Source organism: Aythya ferina (genome assembly GCF_964211825.1).
Source record: "Aythya ferina genome assembly, chromosome: 1".
Taxonomy (NCBI): domain Eukaryota; kingdom Metazoa; phylum Chordata; class Aves; order Anseriformes; family Anatidae; genus Aythya; species Aythya ferina.
Genome location: NC_140296.1, coordinates 194,593,525 through 194,606,387, shown reverse-complemented (window position 1 = coordinate 194,606,387; position 12,863 = coordinate 194,593,525). Strand labels below are relative to the sequence as shown.

General features: G+C 40.1%; 1 protein-coding gene across 3 annotated transcripts in view; it reads right to left on the bottom strand.

Moving 5' to 3' along the window:
* PHTF2 (putative homeodomain transcription factor 2) overlaps window positions 1-12,863 on the bottom strand; it is a 67,573-nt gene that overhangs the window by 43,896 nt on the left and 10,814 nt on the right. For all 3 annotated transcript variants that reach the window (XM_084506331.1, XM_084506333.1, XM_084506332.1), the window contains exon 2: window positions 11,810-11,886. In XM_084506331.1, the coding sequence (XP_084362457.1) occupies window positions 11,810-11,854 (45 nt within the window). In that variant the 5' untranslated portion in view covers window positions 11,855-11,886. The remainder of the gene's footprint in view (window positions 1-11,809; window positions 11,887-12,863) is intronic.

Below are 12,863 nucleotides of genomic sequence, written 5' to 3'. Positions count from 1 at the left end.
TTTGTACCTGACATTCATTTTCCTTTCTCTCCACCTGCATAAGTACCCATCGATACTTCTGTTGCAAACGTATCAGAAGGAATACATGCAAACAAAGCTGCTCTTACAAAGTATCATACTGGCACCCTTCATTTCCCACATTAAACAAAAATTAGTAGAACCAGTGTTACTGACAGAAAAGGCAAGTGAAAAACAAACATTCATTTTCTGCTAGCTTACATCAGGAAAATGTGTCTAATTTTGGTAGGACACATCTTGCACGATTCACTGGAAAGAGCTTTTCAGTGACAAGCCAAGTTATAACATATAATAATTACCAGACATGAGAAAAAAAAAAATGAATGACTACAAATTAAATGGAACGAATGAATTCAAATATGTAAGCTAATCCTAGCAAACCTTCCCAGTTTAAAATTATCAAGAACACCAGTCAATTCCATCTTCAAAGAGTTTTGATTTACAAGTATTTCCATCTAAATTATGTTTCCTGTTAAATCTAAATATAAAGTTGTCAGATGCTTACACGCAGGCTCTGGCTCTTTGTTATTCAAGCAGTTGTTTGAAACCGTGAGTATCTGCAGGACACCTAAAAGACAAACATCTAGCAACGCCAAAGAAGTCAACTTCTAAAGGCAAATGAAATGAAGAAGCTTCTAGAGATAAGACTGTTCACACTTCCAGCATGAAAAATTTAAATATACAGAAAACTTGATCAAAGCAAGCTTTCTATCGATATGCAGCTCTCCCCAGGGTTTTGTAGGTGTTGAAGTTTCCTGTGCCCGTACCCGTTAAGCTGATGGGAAGGCCCAAATTCACTCAAATACCTGTGTATGCCTGAAGCTACCAACCCTGCCCAGACTTTCTTGTCCACTATACCCACAGGTTCTGCAGTATCCCTCAAAGAAGTGTAAGAGTCTACAAACTGTCCAATTTAACTTCCAATCCAAGTTAACTGTACAACAACTAATGCTTTTATAATCTGTTCAAGATTTTGTGCAAGACTATTTGTACAATAGTCTGTCACTGGTATTTTCAGTCCATTGGTCCGGTCTACAACTGGGCTTCTCTTTTTCTTAAGCAAAATATAAAACATTATCCTAATTTTAATCAGCTTTATCACAGAAACTTATTCTAATTTACAAAATATCTAAATAATCAAAAGGGATCACAAAGTGAAGTTAGTTTGTATTCTATAGCTTTTTGTTTGGTTGTTAAGGATTTGGCAGAAAGCAAATTAACCTTAAAAAAAAAAAAAAAAAAAAAAAAAAAAAAAAAAAAAGTCTTCCTGGATTTCTTTTTTAATAACCTGTTAATTCAAGTTATCTTTCATCACCAAGGATCAGCAGCAGTACCCTCCCTGTTGCAGGAACCTGTTGATAATATGCTATGAGTAGAATAAACTATGGTACAGCCTACCTGTAGCAGAAGTGGATCAACTAGCAGATGTTCTTTTATACAAATTTCGTTTTAATCATGCATCACAGGCTTCCTCAGTGCCAAGATCCTATCCAGATCAGTTACCTCTAAAATGTTCAGTCACCAAGACACCTTGCCTCACTGAAGGCCCAGCTGAGAAGATGAAAGGAATTCTGCTCCTTTGTGTACTTGCAGAGTTAACAGCAATTCTCCACGCAGCTGCTGCAAGTTGCGGCACATAAGGGATTACATGCAAAGACTGAAAATCCTGCCAGTGTTCTTTCACAATGGAAAAGCATTGCTTCAGGTGTAGCCAGAGAGACATTAAGAAAAAAAAATAAAGTGTGGGTGGCCTGTTAGAAGTTCCACCTAGAAGGGACTGACGCATTTTTAATGCTTTTAGATTCTTTTAGAAATACTTTAGCTCATTTTTTTAAATTATTTAAATGGGAAAATGATCCATAACCCACTATTCCAGTTTCCAAAAAAAATGTTTCTTATGGTGAAAACTTATTGAAAACATCAAAATCCATTGGACTCGCTAAACCACATTTATACGTATGTGTTCATATATTTCAAACCTTTCTCAGCAACAGGAGAGATGACAAAATGAGCTAAACTTTGAAGTACTATAGGTAATTACTGCTTCTAAATTGCACTATCTCATGTGAGCACAGCTAGGTTGTGTAATTTGAAAAGCAACAATAAACTTGTGGGGTAGCATCCTTAATTAACAGAGTCATACATTTTAAAACAGATCTGCTCTAAAAAAAAATGTTTTTTCCCACCTCATAATTGTCAAGAAATTATATACATACACTGGTACGTGACTTGACAGGGGATATTAAACTATGCAAGTAAACAAGTTCCTTCCCCCTTTTTGAGGAAAATAAACTAAACTCACCTGACAAAGCTAGCTCTTTCCTGAAAGTATAAATAATTTTGAGAACCTTTAAGTGCAGTCCCCTCCTAACATTTGCTGGGGATGTGTCCACCTTGAAATTATCTAAAACAATTGCACTTCTTCCTTCCCAATCAAATACCTCAGAAAGCATTTGATCATGTTTCCTTACCTATCTAAAATTTGACATCTTCATGGTTTGTTTTTATAACAAATAACAGCAATTAGCTTAAATAATAAGTTAAGCTACCAAAACCAGCTAATTCTGATTTCATATAAAGCTCACTACTCAGAAGGTCTGCACTGCGTATTATTTCTTCCCGGTGTCTGTCTCATAAGAAGCTGATCAATAGGCCACGTTTGCATCGAGACCGAATTTGAGCTTTGTGAAGGACACTGATATTCACTTTAAGCTAATGTAGTGATGGTATCAACATGTAGCCCAATACTCACAAAGCCTTCTGATTCTAATGGAATTGATCAATATTTCAGGAGACATTTATAATTTATGACAAAGCAGGCTAGCAAAGATTATAATCCGAAGAATACATAGCATTCCCTGCTGGATCTTAAAACTTTAATATTTACCCAGAATGAAACCTGCATGCTAAAGCTTTGTCCTTTAAAACTTCTACACGTTTTGATAAACAATATTATAATACTATTACAAATCCAAAAGATAAGAGATAGAGAAATTGGAGAATAAAAGAACAAAGTTGCTTTGGTCTGTCTACCAAGGAAATTAAGTCTTTAACACCTTAGTAAAATATTTAGGATTAACTTATTGGCTAATGCACTTTTATTACTTTTTACAGTCACCATTCTTCAAAAATTGTATTAACTTCTGTATCAGAATGTTTTTAATATTAACTGATGTATACATTTCTATGCACGTAATATTCATATTAAAAAACTAAAATGCCTCATATTTAGTTCATGTTGAAGTATATATTTATGAATATCATATTTTTATTATTATTATTTTCTCAAAGCACAGAACAAATTTATTAAAAGTTATTTTAAACCCCATTTTTTTATTACATGAACTGATCCACATTGCAGCAAAGGCAATAATCCTGTAGTTCAGCAGTGTAATTATTTCTCTTGGAGAGAACATTGATCAACTACGTACCAATGCTTTTTCTGCATCTGTCAATATAAATTAATTCTTGTTAACATCAGCCAGCCTTACTTATTGTCCTCAGTAGAGGTTTACTGATTTTGGCTTATCTACTAAAAGCATGAAACCTTCTTTTTTCATCTCACAATTAAATAAAATTATATGTGTAAGAATATTTGGAAACAGCTGGCAGCTGGAACTCCACTGAAGGGCTGACCAACAGCTAGCCTAAGCCATTTCCTCGTGACGTACGCTGGATGCCAGAGGTAGCTTTAGATCCCATTTCTGTGGCTTAAATGCCTACTGAGCACAAACAAAACAGCAGCACAAACGGAACGGGATTCCATCTGCTGCTAAAGCACAGTGCAACCCCTCATCGGCACGTTACTCATCTTCAGCTGTCTGACTGAAGGCATTGCAGAACCACAGAGGCTGGAACCTCTGGAGGACATCGCGCAGAACAGCTCCAGTTACATCAGGTTGCTCAGGAGCTCACCCAAGGAAGATGTGAAGACCTCCCAAGTTCCAGCCTCTCTGGGATTCCATCTTGGCAACCCTCGTGGTAAACATTTTTCTTTCTTTACACCTAATGAGAATTTCCCCCAATTCAACTTGTGTTTATTGCCCCTCATACAGTCCCGGCACACCTCTGAGAAGAGCCTGGCTCCATCCTCTCCACATCCACCCAAGGTGGCAGTTGCAATAGCACTCTGCTCTCCCCTTTGCCCTCTCTTCTGAAGACAAGAAGCCCCATGACAATCTTGGTGGCCCTCCACCAAGCTTCCCAAAGTGTATAGATGCCTTTCTTGCACTGGGCAGCCCAAAACTGGACATAGCATCCTAAGTGCTGTGTCTCACTTGAGCTGGACAGAGGTCGATATTTTTTCTTACAATTATGTACTTGCACAAAACAAAACAGCCTTGAGATATAACTGGGAAAAGAAAACCACTCTGACAGCCTCGTTGCTCAGTTTCATTCCCTGAAGACCACTGAAAATCCAGCAGCTTCACCAGCACTGCCACTCTGATTTTGTAACAGCACTGCCCTTACGCCCCTGATTATTTCCACTTCCCACAGCGCCCCTGCCTTGTGCCAGCACATTCTTGTATGTGGTTGAAAGATAATTCAGTTCTCTCAGGAAGAGAAAAGAAAATGCTAGATTATAGATTCACGAGGCATAGCGGAACAATTTGAGAATTGCTGTTACAAACAGAGGGGTTTGCAGCTCGCTCTCTCACAGACAGGTTCAGCTCCTTCAGTCTGAGTTTTAACTGGTTTAGGTCCCTGACCAAAGTCGCCAGAGAAGTGCACGGATGTCTGTGGGAAAGCAAAGCAGGCATGGGAGCCAGTAGCCAGGCAAGATGTGAGACTGCTTTGTACAACCACATTGTAGTTTTGGGTGATTCTGAATCCCCTGCATGAGACTCCCAAACAAGATTTGCCTCACTAAAACAAGGGGCTGAAGAAACCCCCACTTTTTGGTCAGCTGACAACTTCAGTACCCAATTTCAGTGCTGCATAGAAGACAGCTTTGCTAAATATGTATTTTTCCTCTCAGTGCTTTCATAATCACATAGTCCTTTAGGTTGGAAAAGACCCTTAAGATCACCAAGGCCAACCATCACCTAACAGCACCAAGTCCGCCACTAAACCATGTCCCTTCATGCCACATCCACACACCTCCAACACCTCCAGGGAAGGTGTACTGGGTCTGGCTGGAACTTTCCCGGCAGCAGCCCATACAGTGCCGTACTCTGTACTTGTAGCTGGAACAGCAGTGTTATCACACCAGTGTTGTGTCTACTGCTGAGCAGCAGTGGCACAGCATTGGGCCTTTCTCTAACCGTCCTAGGGCGTGGGCAAAAAGTGAGGAGAGAAACATCACTAGGGCAGCTGACCTAAACCAATCAAAGGGATATTCCATACCATGTGGTGTCACACTCAGCAATAAAAGGTGGAAACAGGAAGAAGAGGGGAGGGGTGGGCTCTCGTTGAGAAGACCTCGGTCCTCCTCTCGAACACCGGCTGCGTGCGTTGAGGCCTTGCTTCAAGGACGTGGTCAATCATCGCTCATTTGTGGGAAGTAGAGAGTAATTTCTTTCCTCTGCACTTCCACATAGCCTTCATTTTGTTTGTTTGTTTGTTTTCCTCCCTTCTTTTTATTTTTCCCTTTTCCCCTCCCTTCTCCCCTTTCCCTTTTTATTTCCCCTTAGTTAAATTGTTTAGTTCATGGTAGTCTTTATTTAATTGTTATTATTATTTCCCTTTAATTAAATTATCCTTATCTCAACCCATCAGTTGTTCTTTGCTTTACTTCTCCCCCTCCTCATCTAAAGGAGGGGGAGTGAGAGAGCGGTTGTGGGGTTTAGCTGCCCAGCACGGTAAAACCACCACAGAAGGTGACTGCGCTTCCCTAGGCAGCCTGCTCAATGCCTACCCCCCCCCCTCTGTGAAGAAATTCTTCCTCAGCCTCAGTCTAAACCTCCTCTGGGACAACTTCAGGCTGTTGCCTCACGTCCTATCACTTGTCACCTGAGAAAAGAGACCAACACCTTCACTGCAGCCTCCTTTCAGGTGGTTGTAGAGAGCAATGAGGTCTCCCTTCAGCCTCCTTTTCTCCAGACTCAACGGCCCCAGCCCCCTCAGCTGCTCCCCAGATGTCTGGTTTTCTTGGCCCTTCACCAGCTTCATTGCTTACCTCTGCACACCCTTGAGCATTATATTCGTGTAGTGAGGGGCCCAAAGCTGAGCACGGTACATGAGGTGTGATCTCACCACTGCCACGTACAAGGGGACAATCACCCCTCTGGTCCTGCTGGCCACACTATTCCTGACACAAGCCAGGATGCTGGTGGCCTTCTTGGCCACCTGAGCACACTGCTGGATCATGTTCAGCTGGCTGTCAACCAACACCCCCAGGTCCTTTTCTGACAGGCAACTTCCCAGCCACTCTTCCACAACCCTATAATCCTATATGGGGTCGTTGTGCTCCAAGGGCAGCACCCAGTATTTAGCTAGCTTGTGTTTGGACATAGCCCATCTGCCCAGCCTGGCCAGATCCCTCTGCAGAGCCCTCCCACCCTCGAGCAGACCAATACTCCTGCCCAACTTGGTGTCCTCTGCAAACTCACCGAGGGTTTGGCGTCATCTGCAAACTCACCAACTTCCCCTCATCAAGGCCCTCGATAAAGATATTAAATAAAACTGGCCCCAACACTGAGCCCAGGGGATATCACTTTCAAAAACAGTCAGCTCCGGTACTTGTCAAGTTTTGGCACTCCAAGGCTGACCTTTTCGAGCTGATGTAATTTCAACATCCAAAGTCCTCAGAAGTACAGCCATATACCTACACCATCTGGCGAAAATTGTTTTCAGCTCTAGGGTCACTAATGCATCACAGGGATTCAGTGCCAAGAAGGAAATCAGGTGGTTCAGGGTATGATATAATTTGTTTGTTTCTTTATTAAGCTGTCAAACATAATCTTAAACTAATGAGCTGTAAAACACTAAATATTACAGGTCCTAATGCAATTAGAACTCTAATTTTGCCCTTTAAAACCATGACAGAGAAAACATCTAATTTGTTTTATTGTGCCCTTTAACAGCAGTACCCGAAGGACACCTAGGGCAGCACAAAGCTCCATTGGCAAAGTTAAGCGAGATGCAATCAGATGCAGGATTCAGCCTCATTAAGTTCTACTCTGCCTTCACCAACAAAGAGCCCCCAGAGAAGAAACATCTTAATTTTCTCCAGCAGCATGATTAACAAATTTGTGTACAGCTCCCCATTTTAGTGGCGAGTCTTCTGTGAGCACTGAGAATCAAAGAGCTGTTAAGGGTAAATTTCTGGTTTTACCCTACATATACTCACCAAATTTGAAACCAGACCAGAAATTGCACGTCTACAATTATCTGTAAGCCTTAAAAGTATTATAATAAATGAATGTAAAGAGTTTAAGTTTCAAGTGGTATTTTAGATTATTATTGATTTTATTACTTTTAACATGAGGTTCTGTTACTGAGGCAGTACTTCAAATACTTATTTAACAAAAGGAACTGAACGACCAGAGAGGTACAGCATCAGCTACTGACAATCTTTTAAAATACTTGGGGGCCAGACTTTTTTCCTGAGGAATCACAGAAGCACAGAACTGTAGGGGTTGGAAGGGACCTCAAAAGATCATCGGGTCCAACCCCCCTGCCCAAGAAGGTTCCTTAGAGCAAGTCACGAGGAAACATCATGACCATTTTCTCCATAACATTCAATCACAAACCTGAAGCAAGGTCAGTATCCTGATAGGCACACAGTATCCTAGGGATATTTATTACCGAAGTACACATATGTGAATACTTGCTTGGAACAGCCAGGGATCAAAGCAAGGATCCTTTCCAGACACCCTCACCACACCCATTTTGTTGCAGGAACCCGTGCAGCAGACACGTACTCAAAAGGAGCTGGCAAACCCTGTCTGACCTCACCAAGACGCACGAACATCTCAGCGCTGCGCTCCTCGGTACGTACAGGAACACAGCAGAGGTTTAATTTATATCGCTTTCTTCCCAGTCAGCCTGCATCCAGCAGGATTTATCTGTCCAGATTTCAAAGTACTTGTACCAGCTGGGAAACGTGAGCTGTCGCTGGAAGCAGTAAAGCTACGTCCATGTGGTCCTACGTCTCAAATAACAAACTGGTGTCATACACGATCTCAAATCCTACAGCCCAATTAAAAATAACCAAGTATTTTTACAAGGCAGTAATCAAGAGCTCCCACGCACTGTAAAACTGCAGACTACAGTCTGCAAGACTGTTGTAAGACCATTGCAGACTCCGTCTATTGCAACAGCAATAAACAAGTTTATGTAATAAAAAGTCTGACCTTTCAAACCATTAAAGAACTAAATCATCCTCGTGTGAGAAGCTCAATTTCAGACAATAGAATGACTCACATGAGTAAAGTTACTTCTGTGCTTGCTGTCTGGAAAACTTGCGTGCAAGTAGGGTTGGAAGAGTGCAGCTGCTTTTACTCTTTCCTCTACAGAAATATAAAACCGCCTTACTTTTGCGAAGACAACAGACCTTTGTAATTTAGTATGGGAAAAATAGAAAGTGTGAAATAAAAAAAGAAGTGTAAAATACAGTGTGAAGTAGTATCCAAACTGAAAACAAAACAAGGAGTAAACGATCTGTTCAATATTTCATCTAAGTCTCATTAAGTCTCTACCTACTCAAATACATTTTTACTTCTTTATGTTTGACTACAAATATTCTAAATTCTTCATATTCTTTATTAGGATTTTTGCATAACTCATTTATCTGAAAAAAAAAATAATACTTTATTTTCCACTTTTTATCATATAGGCAAGACATACTAATTTGATCAATAGTACTGCAACCCTGGCTCTCTCTTGGCCCAGAAGCAACGTTTTACAGCTAGCATGAGCTAAGTATTGATTCCTCCCTTCTTTCAATTTCAGTTACAGTAATGGGGAATCAGCAAATTTAAAAAGCAAGCTAAGTGGAAAATCTTCGACGAATATGAAGTAAAATTTTAAAACTGAGAGAGCTCAGAGTCCACCAAGTTCAGGATTTTGTCATCATAAGCAATCACCTAACAGGAACATATCAGAAGGGACAAAAACATGCCTGGGACCCACTTGCCACTAGCACAGCTCTTCCTATTCCCTATTTTGAAATCTTAAGTGCAAACAGTGGATCCATAGGGGTGAAAAAAAAACACTATGACATGTAAATGATGGGAAAAAAATATATATGGGCAAAAATTCCTTGATTCTCCCAGGAAAGGATCACACACAGCAAAGTTAAATAGTTCTGGGAGTTATCAGCCTGATCCAGGGGAGCTTTCACTGAACTGGGCCCAGAAATAACAAGCTAATTAGTACAAACATTTGCATGAGATGCAACATTTCTGAAGCAAGGACATTTGTCTGAAAATAAGACCCCGCTCCCTCATTCTGAAAGCAGCAAAGCAGGGACCTGCTCATTTAGCAGACTCCTGACTGCATGCAGGTTGCAATTAAATTTTGATCACACCGTGGAAAACACTGACATCTGGTCTATGCAAGACCTTCTCTCACCCGGAGACAGCCCAGTCTTTCACGAAGTAACAGTAGTCACCTCATCACAACTCCTTGCCATAAAGGCACTTCGCAATTTCTGGCTGAGCAAACCTCTGAAAAAACCTGCAGAGACTTGTAGAGGAAATATTGACGTTGGTATGAATGCAGTAAGTGGAACCACGTGTGTGAAATCAATGGATAAAAAAACAAGAGAACAAGGGTTAAAAGAATGACCTGTGCTGATAATGAGGTATCCTGTCAGAGGCAGTCTCCTGGGAACAGCAAGAATGAGGACTGGGTTGTTTATATCAAGACCAGAAGGCCTGCTCTGCTCTCTGTAAGCTCGCAGCTCAGTGACTCATCAGCAGAAGCTCCTGAGTTCCTAAAATCAGGACGGTGGAAAGCTGCAGCATATCACATATGGCATTCCTTCTCCTGTGTGTCCAACAGGACCACAGACGTGCATTTCAAACAAACCACAAAAAACAGACACCATGCAGGAACTTCACCTAAGATTTACAGAGACTTCAGACTCTTGCTCGCATCAAATGACCACTTTATATATCAAGCTGAGTCACATAAACGATCTGTCCGAAGACTAGTTTGTCACCACCAACCCAAAAACCTCAGAGACATGACAGGGATCTGATAGCCAGCATCTCTAGCATTGCACATGAGATCCTGGCCGTTCAGGCACACAACTCGGTGGTTTTGCATGCAACAGTTTGATTGAATGAAATTTATGAGAGAACATAGAAGCAGGTAAAATCAGCTTACTGCTTACTTAAAGATTTTTGTAATAAGCATCACCTGTCCCTTTCATGAGAACCTGCACTGAATTTTGTTAGATTAAATATTCCTAAAAATCATCCTACAAGTCTTTGTAAAAAACAAAACAAAACAAAACCCACAGCATATTATAAAGGATTTCCAACTACCTCTGTACATATTGAAAAGGGTAAGTGAATCTGAGAAGGAAAGCCACACAACAGCACTTCCCAAACTTTGCCAAGTTTCGAAGTTCAGCGATACACTTTTTGACTTCTTTAACGTAAGAATTAAAAAGTTCATAGCTACAAGTCTACATCAGACCATTAAAGAGATGCTAGCTACTGGTGAGAAGCCAGAGGGGCTGGCTGTACTTTAACCTTCCTACATAGTCTTCATTATATAGGCAAAAATACTTTTTCTGAAGCCTGAATGAGGAAAGTAGAGAGTACACTGTACAAAAACAGAACAATCCTCATTAAATTCTAATGATTCTCAAATTTTTAATATTTAGTTAAGCATTCTGTACAAATTAAGCAACCAGAATTCATTTTTCTGCTTTTCCAATTGCACCTTTAATTCACAGCTGAAAAGACCTCAGGAAAGCACATCTGTACTGTTAGATTTCTAGAAGTTATAGTTGTTTGAAATAGAAGTCAACCAAAATTTTTATTTCGAAGACCAGTGCCGTTATTCTAAGGATATGATGCATACTGTCAAAAAGAGAGCTAGAGGTCCAAGGAAATAGCTTAATAAAGCACAGAGAGCCAAGGCAAAATGCTATAAAATCATCACACCTTAAATTTCTATCTTAATACAGAAGCATATCTCAAAACTTGGAAAAAATTCAGCTTTTTTAAAAAGACTTAACTGGCATATGAATGTCAAGAGAATATGGTAACTTGAAATCATCAAAATGATAAATCTGGAAGAGACATCAACATTCTATGTACAAACATGAGCCAAAAAAATACACCATTAGAGTTTCTCACAATTATGTATCTCCAAATGAGACCTTTTATTTTATTTTTTTTTTCCTCTTTCCTGCTCCCTCACTTGTTTTTGTTTTTTAATTGACTTCTAAAGAGCTCTAACCCACCTCACTTGGCTTTGGATTACACAGATCCTTGATACTAGCAGAAAATGTTGTAATTCTTTCTTTCTCTCTACTTTAATACAGTGATTCTTTTACATGCTAGAGTGGCAGCTTTCTCCTCACGAGTACCTCAACTAACATCATACCAAGAAAGAAAAATTTCTTTCCTTTTTTCCACAGTTTAAGTATCCAAGGAGGTGAGGGGTTTTCAAAATGGACCAAAAACTCTTCCACTCCGTAAGGTATGGCCACTAGGTATTTATTAACTTCTGGAAGAAAAGCTTCAACCTAGTCACTGTCACACATACAACGCCGACCAACAATGCAGTAGGATTTTGTATTTATTATACATGTACTTCACACACAAAATGCAATAAGCCAACTTTTAGGGGGTTAGTAAGCCACCATAAAAACAAATAGAAAGCTTACCTTTTTCTGGTACCAAACTATAGCATCAGTTACTTTGGACGCCATTTATTCCACTGACTTCACACAGTCATTTTAGGCTGTTAACAGAAAAAGACAAAACTTTACTTCCACCTTCCAGAAGGAGGCCAACATACACGACGTAAAGATACTCCCATTACACGGAGAACATGCTGAACGGCTACAATTACTTTACACGTTGCCTCATTTCTATTTTAGTAAGAGTTAGTTGTTTTTTCTTCCCTCTAAGAAAACACAGCTGTGAATCTGCTGCTACAGGATAAGAGAAGCCTCAGTTTTGTCGTTCGTCTCCAGTATGGCACAAGTGGCACACAGACTGAGCTTCCTTATCACTGGACAATCTCAGAGTTTTATTAAAAGCAGCACTTCCCCTCTTCTTTTCTGATCAGTTAAGCAATCCGTAGTTATTAAAACAACAAAAAATCTGAAGTCAAGAAATAAACATGTTACAAAATGCCAGAAAATTTCATGCACACCATTAGGTATTTTTCGGAGAAAAAGGCAGGGCTGATCATAAAAATAACCCTGCTGGTTGCAAAATAAACACGGTACCCTAAAGCAAAGTCAAAAGAAGAAAATAAGAGTGGTATTTTTGTTTATTGGTAACGAGCAGAAGGGTTTTTTTAAAACATTGAAACTAATGACAGTGCTATCAAACAGCATTTCGGTTTGATACAGAACAGGGGGATGAGGAAGAGGAGGAGGAGGAGTGGTAGTGTAGCCCCCAAACTACGCAACAAGAATTCTTGTAAGATCTCACCCTCTCAACAAAAAACATAAAGATGCTTCTGATCGCATCATACAACGTCAACAGTAGTATTGCACTTTGCATTTCTTCAGGAAAAGGAAACAGCAATTGTTAAATTTGTAGGCAATTTTTACAGGGAGAGATTAAAGTTATGGGGAAAGAAAGAAAAAGGAGCAATGAGACTACCTATACAGCTGTCTGCATGAACACCACAGGTAATGCTCCATCTACAAAAGCCCCATCAATGCTCCCAGCCCTCCAAGCATGTCTTGGAAAGGGGTGGAGACC